Source organism: Pocillopora verrucosa, chromosome 8 (assembly GCF_036669915.1).
Source record: "Pocillopora verrucosa isolate sample1 chromosome 8, ASM3666991v2, whole genome shotgun sequence".
Taxonomy (NCBI): Eukaryota; Metazoa; Cnidaria; class Anthozoa; order Scleractinia; family Pocilloporidae; genus Pocillopora; species Pocillopora verrucosa.
This window is the reverse complement of record NC_089319.1, coordinates 11,696,130-11,718,193: the sequence shown is the minus strand read 5'-3', so window position 1 is coordinate 11,718,193 and position 22,064 is coordinate 11,696,130. Positions and strand designations below refer to the sequence as shown.

Here is a 22,064-nt window from a genome sequence, read left to right as displayed (position 1 = left end):
GTTATTTGGTTAACTTTCACCGGTGCGTTTCGACGTCTTTTTCTCTTTTTTTCTTTTTTTTTTTTTTTCCTCGTATTCTACAAGGTCCTTTCCTTTCTTTGATACATTAGCACAAAGGTGAAAAAAGAGGGGAAAAAAAGCAGAAAGGGAGAAAGAAAAAAAGAAAGAGCGAAATAAAGAAAGGAATTAAAATTTACCCTGTAATATGTTGCCATCGACATTTAGAACTGAGGTCTGCCATTTCATCCAGTCTCAAAATTCAGCGTTAACAGTGAGGAGCAACTACATGTTGACCCTGCGCCAAAATTTTTTGTTCGGCGCATAATATTACAAAGATATCTGAAAGTTAAAATTACGACTGTGATAGATAATTCATCAAATGGTTAAAATGTTTTAATCAGTATTCCATTAAAACTCAAGAATAGCAGAATGGGGAAACGGCATATTTTGCGAACTGCACTCACCATCCGGCTTAGCGTCGGCGTTTGAAGAACACTAGACATCCACTTTGTGGACATCAAATATTCCTTCACTTAAAAGCAAAAATAAAAAGACGAAATATAAAAAATTCAGTTTGCCTTCAGTAAACTGTATTCTTCAACAGTTTAATTCAAAATATATTGACACACATCTTGACAGGGAAGCGCCGCTTGAAGGAGAATTTCTGTTCATTTCCAATAGATTCTTTGTTGGTAGCAGAGGGTCAGGATGTAAACAGATGGTTATGGACGGTGTATGGCAAAGAGCTGGACTGACATTCACTATCTCCAAATGACTTTTAAATCCATACCGGCAGCCTATTGCCTATTGACAAAGCCGGTTCATGAAAATCAATAGCTTTTATAGGGCTAAGTGCTTTGAAGTTGCTGCATTTTGATGAAGTAAAACTGTTGCCATGATCGAGGAATTGTCTAAACCCCGTCAAAGAGGGATGGTTGTTGAAAAATTGCTTAATTTTAATCTTGAATCCTCTTTTTGCCCAAATTCCTCGAGAAGAAGGGAGCTTTTATTCCTCATTGAAGATTATAAACATTTAAGCCGCAGGCCGCCGCTTTAATTGCGATGATTTTGACAAAATCGGCTCTAAGCCCAAGAAAAACTATTTCCAATTTCGACAGTTCTTGATTTATTTCAAACTGGAGGTTGTGGCAACCACATTAAGAACTTGATCTTCCAATAAAAGAAACTCCGAAACTTTTTAAGTGAGAAAGCAATACAAGGGCTTACGGGAAATAAAGCAAATAATAGCGGTTTATAGAAGATTAAAACTGTAAAAAAGGCGACGAAAAGTCTATTGATTTGAAATGCTAAAACAATAACAAGCCCCTGCGAAATGGCTGGACGGGGGAGATAGTCCTTTAAAAAGCGGATAATACCGCCACTTTTTATCTAAATCATAAGATTGCTCTGAACAGCCCGTAAAACCTTCGGATGATTTTTTAGCTATTTATTGCCCCGTGCAAAAGCACGAGATAAATGTTTGCAACATGCCGGCACAAAACAGTCTTGTAGCATTGTGAATGATACTGAGACAGAAATCAGTTTTCAGTCTGTCCTCTCCTTCATGATATTTAAGGCGCCAAAGACTTCAAAGTCAGAGTATGAGCGCCAGCGTCTCTATGCAATTATTATTTTGTATTCAATGCAGAATTGGTCGTACCGCCACAAGCTCATTAAGCGACGATAAGCGGCCTCGAAAGCAAACTTGTGACACTCTTTAAGTGCTTTCGTGCCGTTTGACACGCCGCCAAAGTTTAAACAGCCTTTGCCCGAAACAAGCCCTTACACTCGCAGCTTTTCTTTTCCGATCGGCCGCTCTTCAAATGCTGATAAGACCTCTAATTATAATTATACGAGTCCATCTGATCCTAAAAAGCATAATTATCATGATTAGGTCGAGCCTAAGGGGTAAATAAGAGCTTTATAATTAAGGCATGCGCAATAGCCTTCGTTTACGTGTCGAATCGCCCCTTATTAGCGCAACAACAAGTTGCCATGAAAAGCCAAATGCTTAGAATATTAGCACTAGTATGCCTCTAAAATAATTGTTCTTATTGAAAGAGTATAAACCACTTCTAGAGAAGTGTGAAAAAGGTAAAAAATTTCCACGCTCAATTAAAAATTAAAACATGAAAACCTACACTTGAAAAGAAAACTGATAGTAAATGAAATTAATTTTTTTTTTACCGACGAAGAAAACATTAGCGTCAACACCTCACCTAGCTTGAAATTTCACCTCCGTTCAAATAACCTCCTGCTGGCCCTGTCTTTTATCACTGAATCGTTATCAAAATTTACGTTCCTAACTCTTGTTAAGTAACATTTGAAAATCGAGGAGATATTGCAATAGCAGTTTTTTTTAAGACATTTCTTTTAACCAGACAAAGTTCCTCCATTAAATAGGCGAGAACATACAAAGAACTGCAAATGGTAACTGGATGTGAAAGTAAAGTTGGAACACCCTTTAATCAATTTGAATTACTTCGCGAACAAGTTTAACCAAGCATATGGCCGTGTAAAAAAAGTAATAATACGCGAATGCGATGCAAGCCTGAAGAGAGAAGTTCGAGAGGGAATTATCATCAATGAATAATAAATTACTTTGATCCTCCTCTAAAACGAAGGAAAGACTGAATCGTCCACAAACTCGTTAACCGTAACTCACCATAACTCCATTTCTGATCAATCCTATCGTATCATAAGCCTTGATTTAAGAATCGATGATAAACAAGATATGAAATTATTTCCAGTTCCTGCTCAGCTCCGTTCAGTTGATTTTCTATCATGTAAGCAGTGAGTTCATTGAACTTCCTGACACTGGCAGAAGTTTCAGCTGGATCGGATGGCAAATTTACGAAGTTGCATCTGGAAAACCTGTCAGGAAGTTATTGTTTAGAGAAGGAAAAAATATCCTTCTCAATTTCTCTAATCCTTTTCCTTGGCAGCGGGAAAGTTTTGAAGAAACGAATGGCCCAAAACAACTCACGCAGGTGATTTTTGTGTGACGAGTTTGTTGGTATTCCTGTGAAAATCGGAAGTGAAAGCATAAGGTGAATGACATCCAGTCCCAAGAAACACGATGAGTCTATTGGCGGAAAATGACGCCGTTTTCAAATTATTTAAGATCAGGTGTCATTGAGATTAGTAGCTTATGAGCTGGGACAATAGCAAATCGACAGCCAAAAACCGAAAAGGCGAAATATCAAAACTAGGTACAGTTTATTGATAAAGCAAGGACACATATTAATGTACAACATACTCAAGGAGCATATTTTTCAACACGTCACTGAAAAGTGACAGTTTAAAGCTCCTCTCTTGTTCACATTACCGCTTCCTTTTTAGCGTGGCTTACAAATTTAGAAATTAATCTACTGCCGGGTACGTTCAGTTATTACTAGTGGTCTAAAAAAAAACCTGCACTTCATTTTCTCGACTACGTTTCCAAAACGCGTTATTCTTTTCTCTAAACTACTTCACCGATGAACGCAAAGCTCACAAAATAGTTCTAGACAAGTTACGAGCCAGAGCCAAGCGAATCAAGTCGATCTTATCCCTTTCCTCTTCTTCTTGAGCCTATGAAGAAAAAATTCTTCACGTCAGTTACCGACATACGATAAAGTTAAGCAGCTTCAGTAACGTGAATTTCTTGCGAGTATTGTTACTCACATGCAATGGATGAGACGTACCTCACCGCAAGCCAATCTCAGCCTATCCGGTTTGATGGCTGGCCCTTACAACTGGTCCTAACCCCACTAAACTCTTCGAGAGAAGCACTCTGAGACTGAAGTGTCCTGCCTAGCTCACAATTCACTCTTAAAAATTTCACACTGCCCATATCTGTAATTTCGCTCATGAACGAGACGTATCTCTGCTGTCAATTTTTTCCTGTTCGAATAGTAAGGAAAGATATTGCGCAGTAGATAGGCGATAAACCTTCTTCGTACTTGACTGAAAACTGTCACAAAAAGAGCACGAAAATTCGACCTTCTTTTGAATGATCAGAAATCACAAACGACCACGGCAAAAAAAAAAACAACAACAACAACAAAAAAAACTTGCTTGAATCCGAACGGATCTCGAACTTTTAGCCTGAGTTGACTTAAGCGTATGTAATAACACGAGGACGGCTATAAAACACGAACATGGGAATACAACTGGTTTGAAAGCTGATCTAAAACAACTGATCACCACCAACATTCCAAAACGACTATCGCGTGAAATTATCTCAAAACGTTTCAGATTGCACAGCGATGTGTGTTTTTGTAACATTGTTATTGTATTATTGTAACCAATTCAATGAGTACATTACAATATCTATCAGAGATCTCGTTAAAACAGCGATCCAAAACATCACGCAAAGCTCTGCAACTCTGACGCAACTGACAAAAATATACCGATTAAGTTCATAAGTTCAAGTAGTTGAGGCCGGCATGACAAAGATACGCTCCAAGTTGATATTAGTACTTTAAACTGAATCACAGAACAAACTATAGTATGACCAAAACAGGAAACCTAGAGAAGTGACTCTTGAAACAATGCTCATTCTTACCGCACACTCTCAACAAGAGCGTGGAGGGCAGGTCACGCCCTCTTAAAAGCAAATTTGGCCGGCTTCCGCAGTATAATCAGAAATAAACACTTATCATGCGAGCGGCGGTACACGAGAGATTTTTTTTTCAATAATCCAGCACAAATCTGGACTAAGCTACTCCAAGATCACGTCCAAAGAACAAGCAATCGATCTATTTTTGGCTAAATTCCCGCACGTCCCTTTGCATACCAGATCAAAACAACAAGGATTTGACGCTGTACAACAACACTCCAGAAGTGACGTTAATCAGAGGGGAATGCGAAAAACTAACTAGTAGCAATAAAAAGCAAGCGTGATAGCTGAAATATGACAGGAGGATTGCTGTAAAATTTGTAAAAAGCTGGTCAAAATGAGGAATTTTTTTATGTTGGTCTTCCGGTTTACATGGGTCTGACTTCGACGGAAAATATGTCAAGGGAATATTTTTTCACAGTCAGTAATGTAAGTTATAATATCCACATGTTATAAATTTAGCCATCAATTTCTAAGATCGTCGCCGCATAATCGTAATCCGTGTCATCCAGTCTTAGTCAGCACCATTTTAGTTTTATATTACCTCTCTCGTTTTTTTCTTTTACTGAGCTAATACTTTATGGTTTCATCCGATTTTGTACGTCAGAGAATTGATATGTTCTCAATATTTCCTTCTTGACGAGAAGCACGAACAGTGACTCTGCGACAAAGATCGCCGCTTTAAAACAAGTTTAAAACCTGTTATGAACCAGACCAACGGGCTGACTGCCAAAGAGGAGACATGGAACGAATCACGTTTTTTTTTTTCCCCTTACCCCCTTTAATTTCCTGTTATCTACATGAGAAATTGATGCCAAACCTCGATCTTTCTCTCTTTGATCCACCTTTTAGTCTCAAGTACTTGGTACGTAAAGATCATTGTAGCGTAGCGAACATTACAAGGACTGTAGATCAGGGAATTAATTGCCCACAAAGTAGACTAAAGTATGACAATAACGGCTGGAAATGTCGAGGGAGACAAGAAACACAGGAACTCCGTAATGAGAATGGAAGTACGAGACTAGAGGACGTTACAAAGCATTACGGAACGTTTAGGTAAATTTGAAATGTCGGCCAGATTTTTGCTGACCTAAAATGACGTTGGGAAATCACCTTTGTTTGATAAGCGCCCCTAATTTTTGCCAGACTAAATTGACCCGTCAGGATTAAAAGGTAAAAATTCTTGTGTTCGCAGGAAAGGAAACTATGTTAAATTTAGAACACAAAAACTTAGAATCTATCGTAAATGTGATACTTAAGCTCTCTTATAAAACAGGCAGGAGAAGCCGAATGGTATGCTAAAATATTTTGTGAACAAGTTTTTTGTTTTATTGAGCCACGACTCTTGATGTTGGATTCAAATGAAAAGGGGGGGCGGCTTCCCAAGACAAATGCCCACGATCACGAAACCGCCGAGAACCCTGACTACAATAAGATTCGTGAGTGTTTAGAGCTGAATATTTTTTAGATGAGTTTTGCAATTTGCCCACGAACTCTTATGAATCTTTTTAAATTTTCAATGCAAACGTACGTTGGAAAGTTATAAGAGTCTCCGAGAAATTATCCCGGAAAAAATTCTTCAACTGTGAGGTACTTTCTTTTAAAAGGACAAAGTCCCATTGGGTACAAATTCCGATGTTCAGAACCAACATCAATACTAAATAATATAACATGAATTTACTTGCGAACAAGAGTTGGGATGCTATGATATACCGTCAGAAAGAAAACAAAATTAAGTAAAGGCACCGCAAACTTTTTTTAGCCAAATATTCGTGACCAAGAATAAATCAGAAAGATAAATATTGAATTTGGCGCTGGTATTGGAGGCCGGCCGACAAACTTTCTCCTGACATCAGACGCCCGGTTTATCCAACCGACTACAGTGAGTATTGAGCGTTCGAAATATGATACAGGAATGGAGCAATCAAAAAAAAATGACGCTCGGAAACTAATGCCGCTTGACAGAAAAAAATCATGCAAAAGAAATCGAGAACTCTATTACAAGCTTAACTGTAATCCGCTTGCACCTCCAGACAATGGAGCATAAAGTTCATCAAATACAGATCGCCTTACTCTAACATTCACCAGGAGATTTACGTACATTGGGAATAACAAAGTCTCTCTTAACTCTTTTCTTTCTTTTCTTTTCTTTCCTATGGCTTACTACAAGCTAAAAGCCAGCGGTGCGTTGAAGAATCACTCGTTATCATCGATATGAAAATATTTTTTTTAAATCGTCTTTGTTACGCGTGGCAGCCACTTCAAGGAGGTAATGTCGTTTCCAAACCCCGACCGAGTAGCCAAATCAACAGATCAGTGAAGGCACGCCATATCACGAAGGACGATACTGGCGCACCCCGAGGTCGCTTTTATCGGAACCATCAAAACGTTTGAAGATAAACAAGCCGCAAACAATTTAAATTTAGATCTCTGAAAATATCACACCCAGGTTTCAGTTTAAGACGACACCATTTATTCCTGTCAGCTTTTCGATTCTTTTCAGATCAGGACAAGGAAAAAAATGTTTGCTATTTATAAAAAGTCGACAGCACGTGCCATAGTTCGATAGCATGTCGCTTACCGCTGCCTTTGATCGCCTTAATAGCTTTAGTGTTGGCCTTTCGAAACGATAAGCCCACACTAAACCTTCTTGATGTCCGTTTCAAAACACACCACGAGAAATGTAAACAAAGAAGACAAATACACCGAAAGACTTGTACACTGTTCACACAAGCAGCGAGTTCTGCCGATCTCTGCTTCTAGAACGTTCCATCAAAACCAAAAACACTTCATGCATGCCTGGAACGAAAGAGCGGACAAAAACAAGCCGTATACACGATTTTACAATTGAAGATAAACCCATAATTCTAGTGGAATTTGTTCCCAATCTAATGTAGATGTAAATGAAAGAGAAACACACCCATCTCGTTTTGGCGAGCGAGAAGAATTGTGCAAAACATGAAACAAGCAACTAATGAAAAATTATAACATGAGATCAGAAACAAGTATTCATTACCTTAATTTGTCTCATGGTAAAGATTGAGATTAATTGGAAACAAATTTTGGCAAGGGTGCACCAAAACAGACAATAAAATTACTTATATCCATGTTGCTGTGAACAACCCGCGTGTAGCCCAGTTCTTCTCTTGTCTGAATATTAAAATATAATTCTTATGAGAAGGAAAACGAAAACCAACACAAATCAAAACTACGCTAAGTAAAATCTATCATGATTCAAGTCCAACTGTAGGCCAAAGGGAAGCTAGAGTATTAAAGCCGTCGATTATTTCGGTTTAATCAAGAGTTGACACGAGTGAATTTTCACTTTTAAGGAACTCTTTATTTCCTGAGGCATTTTTCCGATGGAGAGTTGCTGTTCAACGGTTTTATGAAAAGATTTCTAAAGTTTTCGCTAAATTATCCTCTTGACACTGGGTTCGCATACCAAGCAACGGCTGCATTTTACATTACTATTTGCCATCCCTTTACCAAAACAGTGTCGAGTTCCGCTTGAGAAGCACGTGGGAACTCAACAGTCAGTAAAGGTCTACAGCAGGGAACCCAACTCAATAATTCATCAAAGGAAACTCCGACAAGGAAAAAGCATGAATAATTACCACAATTGGCACTGCACGTGCGGGCACGAAATTATAATGATGTACTAAGTTCACTTCATTTTACCATTTCGTAGAACAGTGAGTTTTTTTAGGCACGTAGGAGGGGTGTTAGTTTAGTTTCATGAGCGGCAGTGCGTTGTTTGATTCGGTGCCCGTTTAAGACGCAGCGCCTTTCCATTTCTGCGAACAAAACCACCCCACGACTCACTGTGAACAACTATGTACACATAAAACATTTATTTCTGTTTTCAGAAAGGCGGCTTCTTTGAAATGCATTCGGCAAAGTCGTCGATCATTTAAATTCAGTCTTTGCTTGAATTGGAAAGAAAAGATTACCTTAACGACATAAACACGGTTTTAAAATTTCGATCGACTGCAATAAAAAAGCCGGTCCCTCAGAAGTGTTTTTGAATAGTTTCGTTAACGACGCCTTTCAAAAGGAGTTCTATATCAAAAGCTTTAAAGGTTTGCCGCTCCTCGGCAAATAAATATGTAAAAATCGTTTACTTTCTTTTTTTTTTTCCCCTTTTTTTTATTATTTTCCGACGATGAACGTTAAGACCTACATGAGGTTTTGTTAATGGGGTCTTTGCAAATTTCATCAGGCGACTCGGTTACCATGGTTTTCCATTTCACAGACAGGTATTGTCGATACAAAAAAGAAAAAGAAAAGAAGAAAAAAACCTAACCGCTTGGTTTTATAAGAAAACCAATTTCGGTTGAGGGGTCCAATCTAGTTTCGACATTTAAAACTAACATAACAGAAGGTAGCTTAGGTCACCTGCCAATAACACCTGCAGGTCTCCTCTGGCAAAGCGAAAAATCTCTTAAGAGGAAAAATTTTCATAGCTTTGGAAGAGGCAATTTACCATTTATTATCATTTTTAGCTTTTAAAGCAACTTCAAACCTTGAACCCTCACACACAGAAACGAGAGACAAGCTAGTAATGGCAATTAGAAATATGAAAACCACCACGAAATGAAAAAAAGGCAAAGGCAATTTGGCACAGTTCCCATTTAAGCAGCTATCAATTCTGTCTTTTTTTTTTCTGCAAGATCATACCCTTGAACAGCTTTACCTTTTTTCAACTTTGACATTCAATCACTGGTTTTGTTACGTTGGGTCATGTCCTGCACTAAACCATTTCCGTTACTTTTCTATTTAAGTACATTTGTCTAAGTCTCCCGTAATTGTAAACTGGTAATCGAATTGACTACAAGTTTCTCTAGAAGAAAAAAACTCTAAAAAGATTTTGTCTCGTTAGCAAAACCGACCAATGAAAAGACTTGTAACCTAACTATCTTGACAGAGTGTACCACGTGGAAGGAAATTTCTCTCAGCAGCTAAATTGACGCGACGCACCTGAGAATAAACATTGCCCCAGGCAACAGGTTCTGACAGTAGAGACCGAAATCCAAGGAGATATACATATCCATAGCACGTACGATAACGCTGAACACACGGAAACTGAACAACACCCAACAATGGGGCATCAGTCTCTAAAGTAGCCACACACGAGGAAGGGAAACGACACACAAAGTTTTTAAAATGCGTGTGTCGTTTTAAAACGATTTCCTACTGTGATTCCCCTCTAGTCTACGACAAACAGAAGAATGGTCGAAGCTTTTTGGGTTTTAAACATACTGAGAAACGCTCAAAGACGTTAAGAAAAAAAACTAAAATTAAGACAACGAATGGAAATTCAAAGTACAAGTACCTTGATAACTATACGTAATTCTCCTTAAAAACAACATAAAAAGAAAGAGAATAGCAGGGAGAATCACAAAATATATCGTTCCATTTACATCAGCGAGTAAACGAAGTCACACATGCCTTCATAACATTTCTCGAATTGTGTCCACGAGTGACTTGAAAGCGAAAATAACCTCAAGGATAATGACCTTAAAAAAAAAAAAGACCTGTCGATGCTAACAAGGTCTATTATTGAGAAAAATGTTGCCTCAAATCGATGAAAACACTTGTCAAACTGTTCGCAGTTATTCCATCTGCTTCCCGCGCGGCGGTAGATGTTGGAGATCCGATGAAAGACGTTTACCTTCCGAATTCATACAGCAGTCAGACATTTTGCTCTCTACTACAACAGAAGTATTCCTCAGAATCATGGTTCCATAATGAACCACCCTGACCAGCAAGTAACAAGGTTATGTGACCATTTTAACTAGTTTTGACATTGAAAGCTTTTCATATCCTTTCTAAATAACTACCATATTTAAAATTTCGGCGTTACCAACAGATGCGAAACACACGCAGAGCAACCACACCGGCTACGGAAAGTCAGTAAATGGAAACGTTTTTTTAAGTTAGTGCAAACGACAAAACACGATGAAAAACAACTATTGACGATGATAACTGGTGTTGACAGGTGAAAGTATTGGCCGGAAAAATGTAAGGGATGTTGAGAATTAAAAGAAAGTCAGTAGGTTAGTGTTTGTTCAGATTCAAAAAGTTAAAAAAAGAAAGAAAAAAAAATTCAAAAAGCAACCCAATGATTTGTATTTATCACATTTCACTGTCACCGAAAATTTATACCATGCCATAGAAAAACAGCCAATCAGATCAAAGGAAAACCGTTGTATATCCAAAGTTTTAAAGCCAAGCCTTTACTCCTGCGCTTCAATATCATTCTGGCGAGATTAAGCAAGACAACGGCGCCATTTCCAATTTCTCTCAAGTGTTTCAGTGTAATAAATTACGTTGACGAGGACATTAGCTAGAATTTGTTCAATATTAGCAAGCACATCCCTCGCTGTATGAAAACAAACAAAAATAAAACTTTACAAAGAGAAAAAAATTACACTAGTTGAGATAATTTATCCGGACATTCAACAGGGTCTTGTTACCTTAGTACTCTTCGCTGATTGTGACTCTGGACCCTGTGTTAAAGTTCTGATCAAGGGCTCGTCGGTGGGTTCCTTGTCAGGATGGTCCAGGTACTCCTTTGTCCTAAACGAGAGCCTTATTGCTTCGAGGCAGTGCATAAGTTCGTATGTCTGTGCGCTTGAGAAGATCACCTAAGAAATAAAGGGCAAATGAGTATTTTGTCAAAAGTGATATTTCCCTTAACCATCCACCCCACTCGAATGCAGTAGTGTCACGCGATGCTATGGTCATCAAACTGAAAAAAAAGGTTGCGTGACAATCAAGTAACGACAAGAATGAGAGGAGCTGTCGCTATGACTTCGCTACCGGGACTGAAAACTGAGCGTGGTTTACAAAGTAAAACGAAAACTTTGCAGAAGTTAAATTTGCGCATTGATCGCGATCTCGTTCACTTCAAGTTTTACAGGAAAACTCCTCTGTCCTGACGGGGTGGGTGCACAGTGAAAAAAGTAATTCCCAAGGTGAGGGTGCATAGGGTGCGATCTAAAAATTCATTTCTTTCCGTCGTGGCAAAATTCCCAGAACTATGCAAACTATTTGGAGAACGTGCCTATAGTTTGATTTGAACCAAGAGAACCTAAACTGTTCATAGTCTCCTGGTTGAGCAGAGCAATTTCCGAAAATTTACCTCTTTATGTTCCAGGAGAGGTAAGGTATCCGTTAGCAGCGTCAGCCACAACCTGAAAGTCACAGCAAAGAAGCAATGGATGTCAGTGAATAAGTGTCACTAGCATCTACAATTTCAGTCTTTCCCTTTTCAACGAGTCCACAAATCTGTAGACCTCGAGAACGCCAAAAACTGCGGAAACTGTTGGCTTTCGAAAGAAGTAATATGATCTTTAATGAAAAACTGCAGAGTATGTACGGCATTTCATTGAGGACATCATCGAAACACCGTCAGCGTGGAGGCCGTGGGACAGCAGACCGTCGAGGAAACACATCACAAAAACAACGAAGTTAGAATAGGCCAATCAGAGCTGTTGAAAATCAACCAATCCCAAACCCGGCCGAGTGAGATGAAGGCCTGAAAATTCTTCATTATTATTGTACTCCACCCCGATAAACATCCGCACCCTTTTTTTACGATATCAGGATAAAACTTTGAAAGAGAAATGGTTCATAAACTTTTTCTTATATTTTACTCTTAATGTGCCTGAATAAAAACATGGAAAAGAAATGATGAAGTACTTTTCTTGAAAAAGAAATGAATACAGGAGGTTACATTACAACTGAATTTCGAGAGAAATAAAGAAAATTCCTGGGCCATAATATAAAGTCAAATGAATTATAAAGCAAACTCAAGGCTGGCCTTCTAATTAAAAGACCTGCCCTTACGAGTATCGCACCCACCCTAATACCCTTCTTTTCATTTTTGCAGAACGACCAAACCCACATAACTCGCTTAAAGCGTATTGAATAAACACCGGAGACTTTTGGGCGTTTGTTCGAGTCTACACTACCCACTCAAGCCCATTTGCCACAGCAATAATCTGTAATTACTTCCCGTGATACCACAAAACTATCCGGCGCAGGTCCAAGAGCAATATATTTAATTTACGTCGCGTTTGCTTGAGCCTTTGTTTTCTTTCAGGGAAAGCAGCAATATCATTGTAATCCATACACTGTAAGATTCGAACATACTAAAGGGCAGTCACGGAGTCCTAGGATCGAATGCTGAGTTCTCAATTCCACAATTTGTCTTGTCTAAATGACCCGAAGCTTCTGATTACTATCATCAATTTTTATCAGACAAAATGTTCGCCAAGAAAGAAGTGTTATCGTATACCGGTGGCTTCACACTCTTTCCGTTTGCGTGCAAGGTTCCACAAAGCAAATGCCGCCATAAAACACCGCTCTAAGAACTAATACTCTCAAGATATCATTGAAATAAGGATGTCAGTTTTAATTGTCTTCAAAGAGGCGGGCAAACGGAGGTCACGGGTCCTCATTTTATGTTCCTAACTAATATTTTTCTTCCAATGAGTTCCCTCAAGGAAATAATACTCTCAATGGCGTAAAAATTCGACCAGGGAAGAGTTCCTTCATGGCAAAAAAATCATCGAGTTTCAAAGACAGAGGTATTTCGTGACGCTGCGGTTGCACACAAAGAAGAGTTGGAGGAAAATATTTGCGGAGATGTCGTGATTCGAGGGCCGAATATTTATAACTGCGGCAAACAGAGCCATTACGGTGCATTTTTGCCGTCACGAATCGACAACAGAAGTGACCCTGTTCTAAAAACGTAAATTAATTTTAGATGATTACGGAACCGGCTAACGTCAGTAAAAACTGAGTTTTCCTGAACGGGGAAAAGTCTTAAAAGAATTACGCCCTCAACAGCTATGTTCGTGTACCATCGCACGTTCGCCGACGCTAAAGCATGGGACAAACAGCACACTTGATATAGATTAACTTGTTTTGCACTTGCTGTATTTACCTTTAAATTTTGAGGTTCAATACAATGCCTGTAGGCCTTCCTTTACGTAAAGGAAAGTTGGAATTCCTTAGACACGATGGCAACAGGAGCCTTGGGCAAGAATTGGACTAAGTTGTATTAAAATTGGGTGCGATCACCTACAAAGCACTTGAAACGGCCTCTCGTACAAATTTGACTCACAATTAGAACTTGTTACATACACAAAGTAAGCGTCGCAAGATAAACAGAAAGTCTGAATTAACCCCGGAGCAAGATAGAATACCATATTCACTCGATTAAATGCCACCCTCCGAATAAGCACCACATGCGAGAGCAAAAATTACAATAAGCGCCGCGCTAGAAAGTATGCTACAGCAAGCAATGCAGCGCTTACTTAGAGAATTTAGCTAAATACATGCTATTGTGGAGTACAACTTTTCCTTGTACAGCTTGAGTAAATTATTTTCCTCCAAAACAACGATTTTATTTCGAAGTGACTATAGTTCCTTCTTTTCTGATTCATTCTTGGACTCGGAACATAGAGGGGATGGTCGAGTTGACAGCTTTGGAAACATAAAGCAAGGAAGTATAAATGGCATTGATTGAAAAATTGATCATGGGAGTGTCACTTTGTCAACATTTTCTCCTCAAGCGCTGCTCTTGTCTTGCACAAATAATTTGGCCAACGCCGCAGTACCTCATCTAATAACTACGTGAAGAGTAGGAAAATTGCCAAAAAAGCGATTGAACGTTAACGCGATGGTTAAAGAGAAGGATATGAAGACATGCTTCACATGTGACTGTTATAATAATTCAAAGGAAGGTGAAACTGAATAGTTCCAACTTCTCCCTATAAAGTCACTATCAAACTTGTGGGCACTATCAAACTTGTGGGCAGCCCTGCGTCTTGCATACTCATACGGCAAAATCGAAACCTGTTTTATTTTTCATCCCTTCAAGTTAAGATCTCCTAATTAACCCAGTCACTCTCAGATGTGACCACAACGGAATCTCTCTTTTCAATATCTATACATTTCAAGGCGGACTGAAAGGTGCTGACAAGTCCTTGTTGACAAGAGTTTGATTCAGCGCTAAATTCTCAGAGTCACATGTGTCAAAAATGAATTGGAAACAGTGCAGAGATATCATATTTAGATCTTAGGAGTGCAAGGGTCAACAAGAATTACAGTCGAGCCTGTACTAGGCGGTCACCCACGAGGAATGGCGGGGTGCCTGCTTCATACAGGTTGACCGCCCAATACAGGTCATTTTATCCCATTATTAACAGAAACTTGCTAAACGAAGCTCGGGAGATAAACATGGATCAAATCGAAGAAGTTAAAAAGTGCGGTAACTAAGGGGGAAAAATTCGGTACTTTGACAACCGACCGCTTAATACAGGGTGACTGCTTAATACGGTGCCACTTAATACAGGTTCGACTGTACAAGAATTTCCTAAAATACCGTTAGCTTGACCTCATCAAACCTGGCTCATCTGAATGACTTTATTCTTTGACGTCCTCTTACCTACTCTTTCTCATTCCTTAGCCCTTCGAAAGCTTATTCTGCCCAAGGTCAACTCTAAGAGCATAAGGACAGTTCAGAAGGTCTTTGAATGCCACCCTTATCGAAAACATTGCAAAGTTTATTTTTACTTTCCAAATCAGTCTAAAAACGAGACGAAGAGAAACAAAACCTTGTCTCAAATTGTTGACTTAACGAGGTCAAGGTGACTGACAAGATTATCTCATCCAATTTCTTTTCTTAAAGTTTCATTTGTTTATTCATTTTCATTTTTTGTTTTCTTCGATAACAAGACTAAAGAGCAGTTCCGTTATCTAGAAACCAAAGCTTCAAGGTAACCCAGTTGTGTTAATTTTACAACTTAAAGTTTAAAAACCCAAAATGTAAAAGTAAAGTATGCAATGCCGGCTTGGTAGTGCGATCTATAAATATAAATTATAAAATAATTCAAATAGTACGCGCGCTCTGATTGGCCATAAAACCATTTTACATGAGCGTATGTAAACACGGTTTTCGTTCTTCTTTCATTAGTTATTTTATAAAAGAAATGTAGAATGGTTTCCGTGTTTACATAGCCTGATGTAAACACTTAGGAGGTTGGAGAACACTCGATAAGCTGGAAACCACTCTGCTTCGCGTCGTGGTTTCCTACGCTTATCTCGTGTTCTCCCAACGTCCCGCGTGTTTACATCAGGCTATGTAAACACGGAAACCATTTTACATTTCTTCAATATAAAATTAAAAAGGAAAAAAAGGGACCTTTGGCTTATCAAGGTGCATCTCAGACGAAACAGGCAATCGATGTGTGGAATTTACAGATGTTTCTCTTTCGTCGGAAATGTCGTGGAAAAAATCAAACCAAAGTTGTCAGGGACACAAACCGCCATTGAAGGAGCTAACTCCAAAACTCTTGCTTTACTTTTTAGCACCCAAAAACTTTTGCCAAATTGAAGGGAAAAAAGATACATATCTTAAAAGACGTTTTGGTGTGAGGCATCTGTGAGTATTGTTACGAATTGCTCCGTATTTTGACGAGCCCCAATGTCGCCTTCCCGTTTATTTTTAGCCATGCTAGTTAAAGTTAGAAAGAAAAATGTTGAAATTCTCAGACATTTCCGAATGAAGGGCATAGAGTGGGAGTTACTTGATCATACCGCTGGAAAGATGAAACAGCCAAAATCAATTAAAACTGAAAAACGGATCACACCCACTCTAAAATTAGACAAATGTATTGTTTCCACAGCTTTAGTTTAAATTGGATTTATAAGACTTTGCCAGATATCCTTCTAGGTGGGTGACTTAAGTCGAGTGTGCAGATTTGATTTCTGTCTAAATGCGTGGGGTTGTTTAAGTTATGATGTGGACTTGTCAGCTTCGAGACAATACAATATCGCGTAAAATAAAAAAAAGCATTAATCTCTTTCCTAACCCCATCTTTTGGTTTGTGATAACAGGATACCTACTTCTTTCCCAAGGGCGCGGTGAAGATGGATCGAAGAGACTTGAGGGATGGGTGATAAGATCATTCTACAAAATTGCTACTGCTACATATATAAAGAACGCACAACGCTAGGGTCAGAGCTTCAAGAACAGGACCAAGTTGTTCAAAGGGCAGATAACGCTATCCGACGTATGAATCACTATCCAGAGGATAAGTGTTAACAAAAGATCTTTCGCTATCCACCGGAAAGGGATTTTTCCAGTGGATAGCGTTCTCCAATCTTTGAACAACCGAGGCCAGCTAGATTCGATGCAGAGAAAATCTCATGAACGACAAGGTGAATCCTCTTAACTATTTCCCAAAAGAATGTATAGCACTAAGAAAAGAGAATAACATGTCTGATCGCGAGAGTAAAAGGGTTAAAGAGATCTAAGTTAATATGGTCACCTCTTTATAACAGCTACATAATGCTCGCTTTTGGTACATGTTAACTCATTTCAATTGACATCATTAATGAGATGCCCCCACAAACTGCCACTTTTCAGTAATCTTCGACAGGGCAGGTCAATCACTCTTTCAGAGCGTCACCCTTTGATAGCCTAAATGGATTTACTTAAAAAAAACAGTTAAGGCATTAAGCAAACCGTGTAAGGCGAAACGACGAAACATAGATGACAACAGTAGCAGTATTAAAACAGATGAAACAATGCCCAAACTGAGAGACTTCCCAAGCCCTTCTCTCGAAGCCTCACGAGAGACGGACACAAGTCAAGTTCTAGCTGAGAACGAGCCAAGCATATGCCGTTTACAAGCTCAGTATTAGCTGGACATAAGTCGAGCAAGGCCCGAATTTGAGCCGAGTATGAGCCCGATACGAGCTGAGCATGATCCGAATACTAGCCAAACACTGTATGAATCGGCGCCGTATATGGGCCGAGAACATGCTGTGCAAGAACCTAATGCGAACCGAAGACGAGTCGACTACGAGCTGGGCCAAGCTGAACACGAGCAAATCATGAGCCGGACGGAAGTCAAAAGAGTTGAAACGTGCAATCACGGAGTAACAGTCGTGAAAACTACAAAGATTGATTGCAAATAAAAATATAGTGTAGTTGGTGTAATAAAATGTTTCTTATCAAGTTAGTTCCTCTTGTAACTGCGTTTACAAAACGCATTCTGCTATCGTTTAAGTTGACAAGACGCTGGAGGTCAAGACTAAGAAGAGTCAGTATTTGATTCACCTTTGTGGAGCGAGCTTTGATGTCAGCAAAGATATCAGCAAATTGGCAGCTTCATGAAACTTGCCTTCCTCGTACATTTTATGGAACTCGCGATATTTCCCTGCATGAAAAAAGAAAATGAAAATTAGGGGAACAAAATGGCAAAGCAAAGAAGAGATGATAACAATAAGCACCCTAAACTCAAGATACCGCAGAAAATAGTGTTTGGGCAGGAACTGATTTCCATTTCATTTCGTCCTCCAAAAGAATGGCCTTACGCTCAAGCCTGAATGTCTACGCGGCAAACAACAGTTTCAATTGAAAATGTAGTCTTCGTGAATCGACTGACAGCATGAACAAAGTAGACGTCATTCCTCTAGGTAGAATCAACGAAAAACCTCGATAGTTATATTCGTTCAGTCATCGCTGCTTTATCGATGCATATCCGAAAAAACTTTTCAGTCTTGACTTACCAAGAAACGTAAGTCGATCGCTTAAGAGCATGGCGGATCCAAGATTGTCGATCAGGTCCAAATTTGAAAATCCCCCGCTCTTACAATACTCTGTGAGAAACCTGTCAAATTGAGAAAACGACAGATCACTTAGATTTAATTAACTAATTTAAAAGTAAAATCTTCGCACCACTCACCGCCTGAAGGTGCAGGTTTGTCGGCGAGGAAACACACGTAAGAGCAACCCTAACGCAAATCCCAACCAACGAAAACTCTAGCTTCGACACAAGAAATTGAAAAAGTTTCATTTTGCCACGCCTACATAGCATTTCACAGGCGTGACCTAAGGCAATACAAACTCAAGTGCAAATGTAAGGGATAACTCAAGGTAACTCAAAATTGTTCCTGGCCACCATGGTTGAAGTTAAAACCGAGACTTCAGACTGAAAGAAAGGTATGTTTTACGATACAGAATAGGACAATTTGAAATTGAGCATCGAAAATAATATAGGATTGCTTCGGTTTTGTTTTATTTTGTTTTATGATTGGTCCAAAAACCTCGTGCCAGTTTCTCAACCAATCAGATTCACAACTAAAACCTATCGCAACTGGCCACTCGCGTTTTCCTGCGTTTTTTTAATTAATTCCGCTTGTTTTTACTCTGAGTTTTCATTGGCCGCTGGTGAATTTCCTTTTATCTGATTGGCAAATGAAATTACCTGGTTTTGGTTTTTCGGCATTCGATCAAAAAGCGCTCCAACGGACTAAAACATTCAATTTTCTACAGAAATGTTTCTCAAGATACAAAAGCTCAAATTGGAATCTGCCTTGAGCAGAAGTGGCAATGATAATATCTAGGCATCTTTGGTAATGGTATGCTCCAGAGCCTGGTCTCCAAGGCTATTTCAGAAGGAAAAATGTCACTGAACTGCGCTCGGGACTGCGTTTAACGTATGGTCGCCATTTTCATGTTTATTTGCGCCCCCTTTGAATAAAAATTATAATCTATTAGATAGAACGTGATTTAGAGTTATTTTCGTAAACAGTGTCATGTCACAGCAGTTAAATCAAATGTAACCTTAGCGGCATAGTAATTATGAAACAGCTAGATTTCATTTGTTTAAATTCACTCAGCTGCGAAGCCCTATCTTAAAATGGGAAAATTCTGAAGTTTGGGGATAATCTACCGTGGAATTTTCGAGACTGTTCCCAAATACTGTTTAACGGGACTTCTCCATAACGTTGGCATAACAATAGTAACTGCGATTGTTATGCCACGCCCACTTTTTGAAACTTCAATCCTTTGGTCAACACATGCGTGAAATTGGTCCCACTGCGAAAGGGGAAAGTTTGGTTTTGGGCGCTTTGAATATAGTCAGTAGCCGTTTCTGAAAACTGTCTCCAGCCACCTTAATAACGATTTAGACGACACGATTCTTATCGCAGTTGTGTCCTAATTAGATCACATCCGATGATGGTAAGCGAAAATCGTACCAGAATAATTGGCTCGAAGGTCTCCTAAGGTCGAAAAGTCATGCATAATCATTCTCCATGCTACACTCCAATTTAACAAAAGAGATAACCAACACCGTGAAGAATTATTCATACCTTTCTGAAATAAAAGCTGCAAATGTAGAGTCCTAAACATAAAATAAAACAACGTAAGAGAGTTAGCATTTAACAAACTGGTGCGTTTACGATTTACCCAGATTATTACAGTCAAGGTTCGTGTCATAGGTCAGATGGAGGAAATTGCTCTTACGTTGTGCTCATGAAAGAGCTTGCAGAAGCATTTCAAGTTTTCCATTAGTAATCCGCGAATAAAAGGGATAAGGTTCTCAGGAAACTAGGATAGTGGGGGTAGTGCAAAATAATTTGGTTTTATGAAGCTGATAATGTGAATTGTTTACATAACGAGATCGGAGTGAATCTGTAATCCGTGTCAATCAATTTAAACCCTAATTACCCCTGTTCAGATCGCTTTTGGCATATTCTTGTCTGTGTAGCCATTGGATTTTTTCTACGCTTTGAAGCGTCAAGCAGCGGAGCCGTGAAAACAGCCGCCGAACCCGCCAGTTACGCAAATTAGACATATTCTAGCCCGTCTACTCCAGCTCCGAGCTTATCTTCTTTCAAAATCTCCATTTGACAACCTAAATTGTATAATCTAACCAGGAATAAAATAATGGCCACGACATTTCGCGCAAGATCACATGACAAAGTAAACCAATAACCAGCTATCGCAGTCGTTTATGAAAGTTCAGGAAACATCCTCGATACTTTATACGCAGACAAGTACTCACTTTAACTTTAGTAGCCGAGGAGGAGAAGCCAGAGAAAGACAACCTCGCAGCATCCCACTACACAAAAGGTTTGACATCAGATTCGGATAGCCTTATACCCAGAGATCATCACGATGCTAGTTGTAGTCACTAATTGTGAGGTTAGTGACTTGCTGTTTGGGGGAGGGAAGTACTTTTGGAAGTGCCAATATTTATGTTTTCAGGAACTTTACTGCAATACATCTGGAACTGCTCAACCAAATAAAATAAAATTTGGAGGAGTGATGTAACATTGGTAGTTACTTAATGTGGGATAATTTTGGTTGGTTGGTGAACCGTTTCCGTGGAAAAAACTGCTGAGAAAACCAAGAACAAACGTGATTTTATGAAATAGTCGAAAATGCTGAAAACAATAAATGACAGACGTTGTTCACTCCAAGAATACCTTACCATTAATCTTGCTTTATAGGCAAAGGCAAAAGAAATTCAGCTCCCGATTGCAGGTTGTTGTCGATGAGGGAGTCAATGAGCACTGACAAGTAGCTTATTGGTCAGTTGAGGAGTCAACGAGCTCTGCTAACAGCTCCTGATCACAAGAAGTTTGCGGGTCGTTTGGGTAGTAGATGAGCTCTTATAACAGCTCCCGACAACAACAGCTGCCGATTGCAAAAGTTTGTCGGTCGATCGGGTAGTCATTGAGCTCTGATAAGAGCTCCCGATCACACAAGTTTGGTGCTTGATTGGGAGTCAGTGAGCTCTAATAACAGCTCCAGATCGCAAAAGTTTGTTGGTCGATCGGGAAATCAATGAACTCTGAGAAGAGCTCCCGACTCAAAAGTTCTTTGGTCGGTCGGGGAGTAAATGAGCTCCGATAAGAGCTCTCAATCGCAAATGTTTTATGCTCAACAGGGGAGTCAATGAGCTCTGATAAGAGCTCCCGATCGTGATAGGTTTGTCGGTCGATTAGAGAGGCAATGAGCTCTAATAAGAGCTCCCGATAACAAAAGTTTATTGGTCGATGGGGGAGTCAGTGAAGTCTGATAAGAGCTGCCGATCACAAGAAGTTTGCTGGTCGATCGGGCTGTCAATAAGCTCTAATAAGAGCTCTCGATCGTAAGACGTTTGTTGGTCGAACGGGGAGTCAATGAGCTCCGATAAGATCTCCTGAATACAAAAGTTTGAGGATCGATTACGGAGCCCATGAGATCTGATAAGAGCTCCCGATCGCGAGAAGTTTGTTGGTCGATTTGGGAATCAATGAGCTCTGATGAGAGCTCCCGATCACAAAAGTTTTGTTGGTCGATCGGGGAGTCCATGAGCTCTGATAAGAGCTCCCGATAACAATACGTTTGTTGGTCGATCAGGGAGTTCATGAGCTCTGAAATGAGTTCCCGATCGCAAGAGGTTTGATGGTCAGTCGAGGAGTCAATGAGCTCTAATAAGAGCTCCCGATAGCAAGAGGTTTGTTGGTCGATTGGGGAGTCAATGAGCTCTCATAAGAGCTTCCGGTCACAAAAGTTTGTTGGTCGATCGGGGAGTTTATGAGCTGTGATAAGTGCTCCCGATCATAAAAGTTTTTCGGTCGATCAGGGAGTCCATGAGCTGTG

At 39.5% G+C, this 22,064-nt stretch overlaps 1 protein-coding gene across 2 annotated transcripts in view; it reads right to left on the bottom strand.

The window, feature by feature from the left end:
* Positions 1–2,660: 2,660 nt before the first annotated feature.
* LOC131787283 (nuclear pore complex protein Nup85) overlaps positions 2,661–22,064 on the bottom strand; it is a 54,136-nt gene continuing 34,732 nt past the window's right edge. Inside the window, exons 20-25 of one of the 2 annotated variants that reach the window (XM_066170922.1) lie at positions 19,784–19,815; positions 18,197–18,297; positions 17,745–17,844; positions 11,751–11,802; positions 11,083–11,253; positions 2,661–3,022 (exon numbers count right to left, since the gene is read on the bottom strand). In XM_066170922.1, coding sequence (XP_066027019.1) covers positions 2,852–3,022; positions 11,083–11,253; positions 11,751–11,802; positions 17,745–17,844; positions 18,197–18,297; positions 19,784–19,815 — 627 coding nt within the window. In that variant the 3' untranslated portion in view covers positions 2,661–2,851. Of the gene's footprint in view, positions 3,023–3,218; positions 3,574–11,082; positions 11,254–11,750; positions 11,803–17,744; positions 17,845–18,196; positions 18,298–19,783; positions 19,816–22,064 lie in introns of those variants that run through there. The other variant, XM_059104379.2, reaches the window with a different exon arrangement.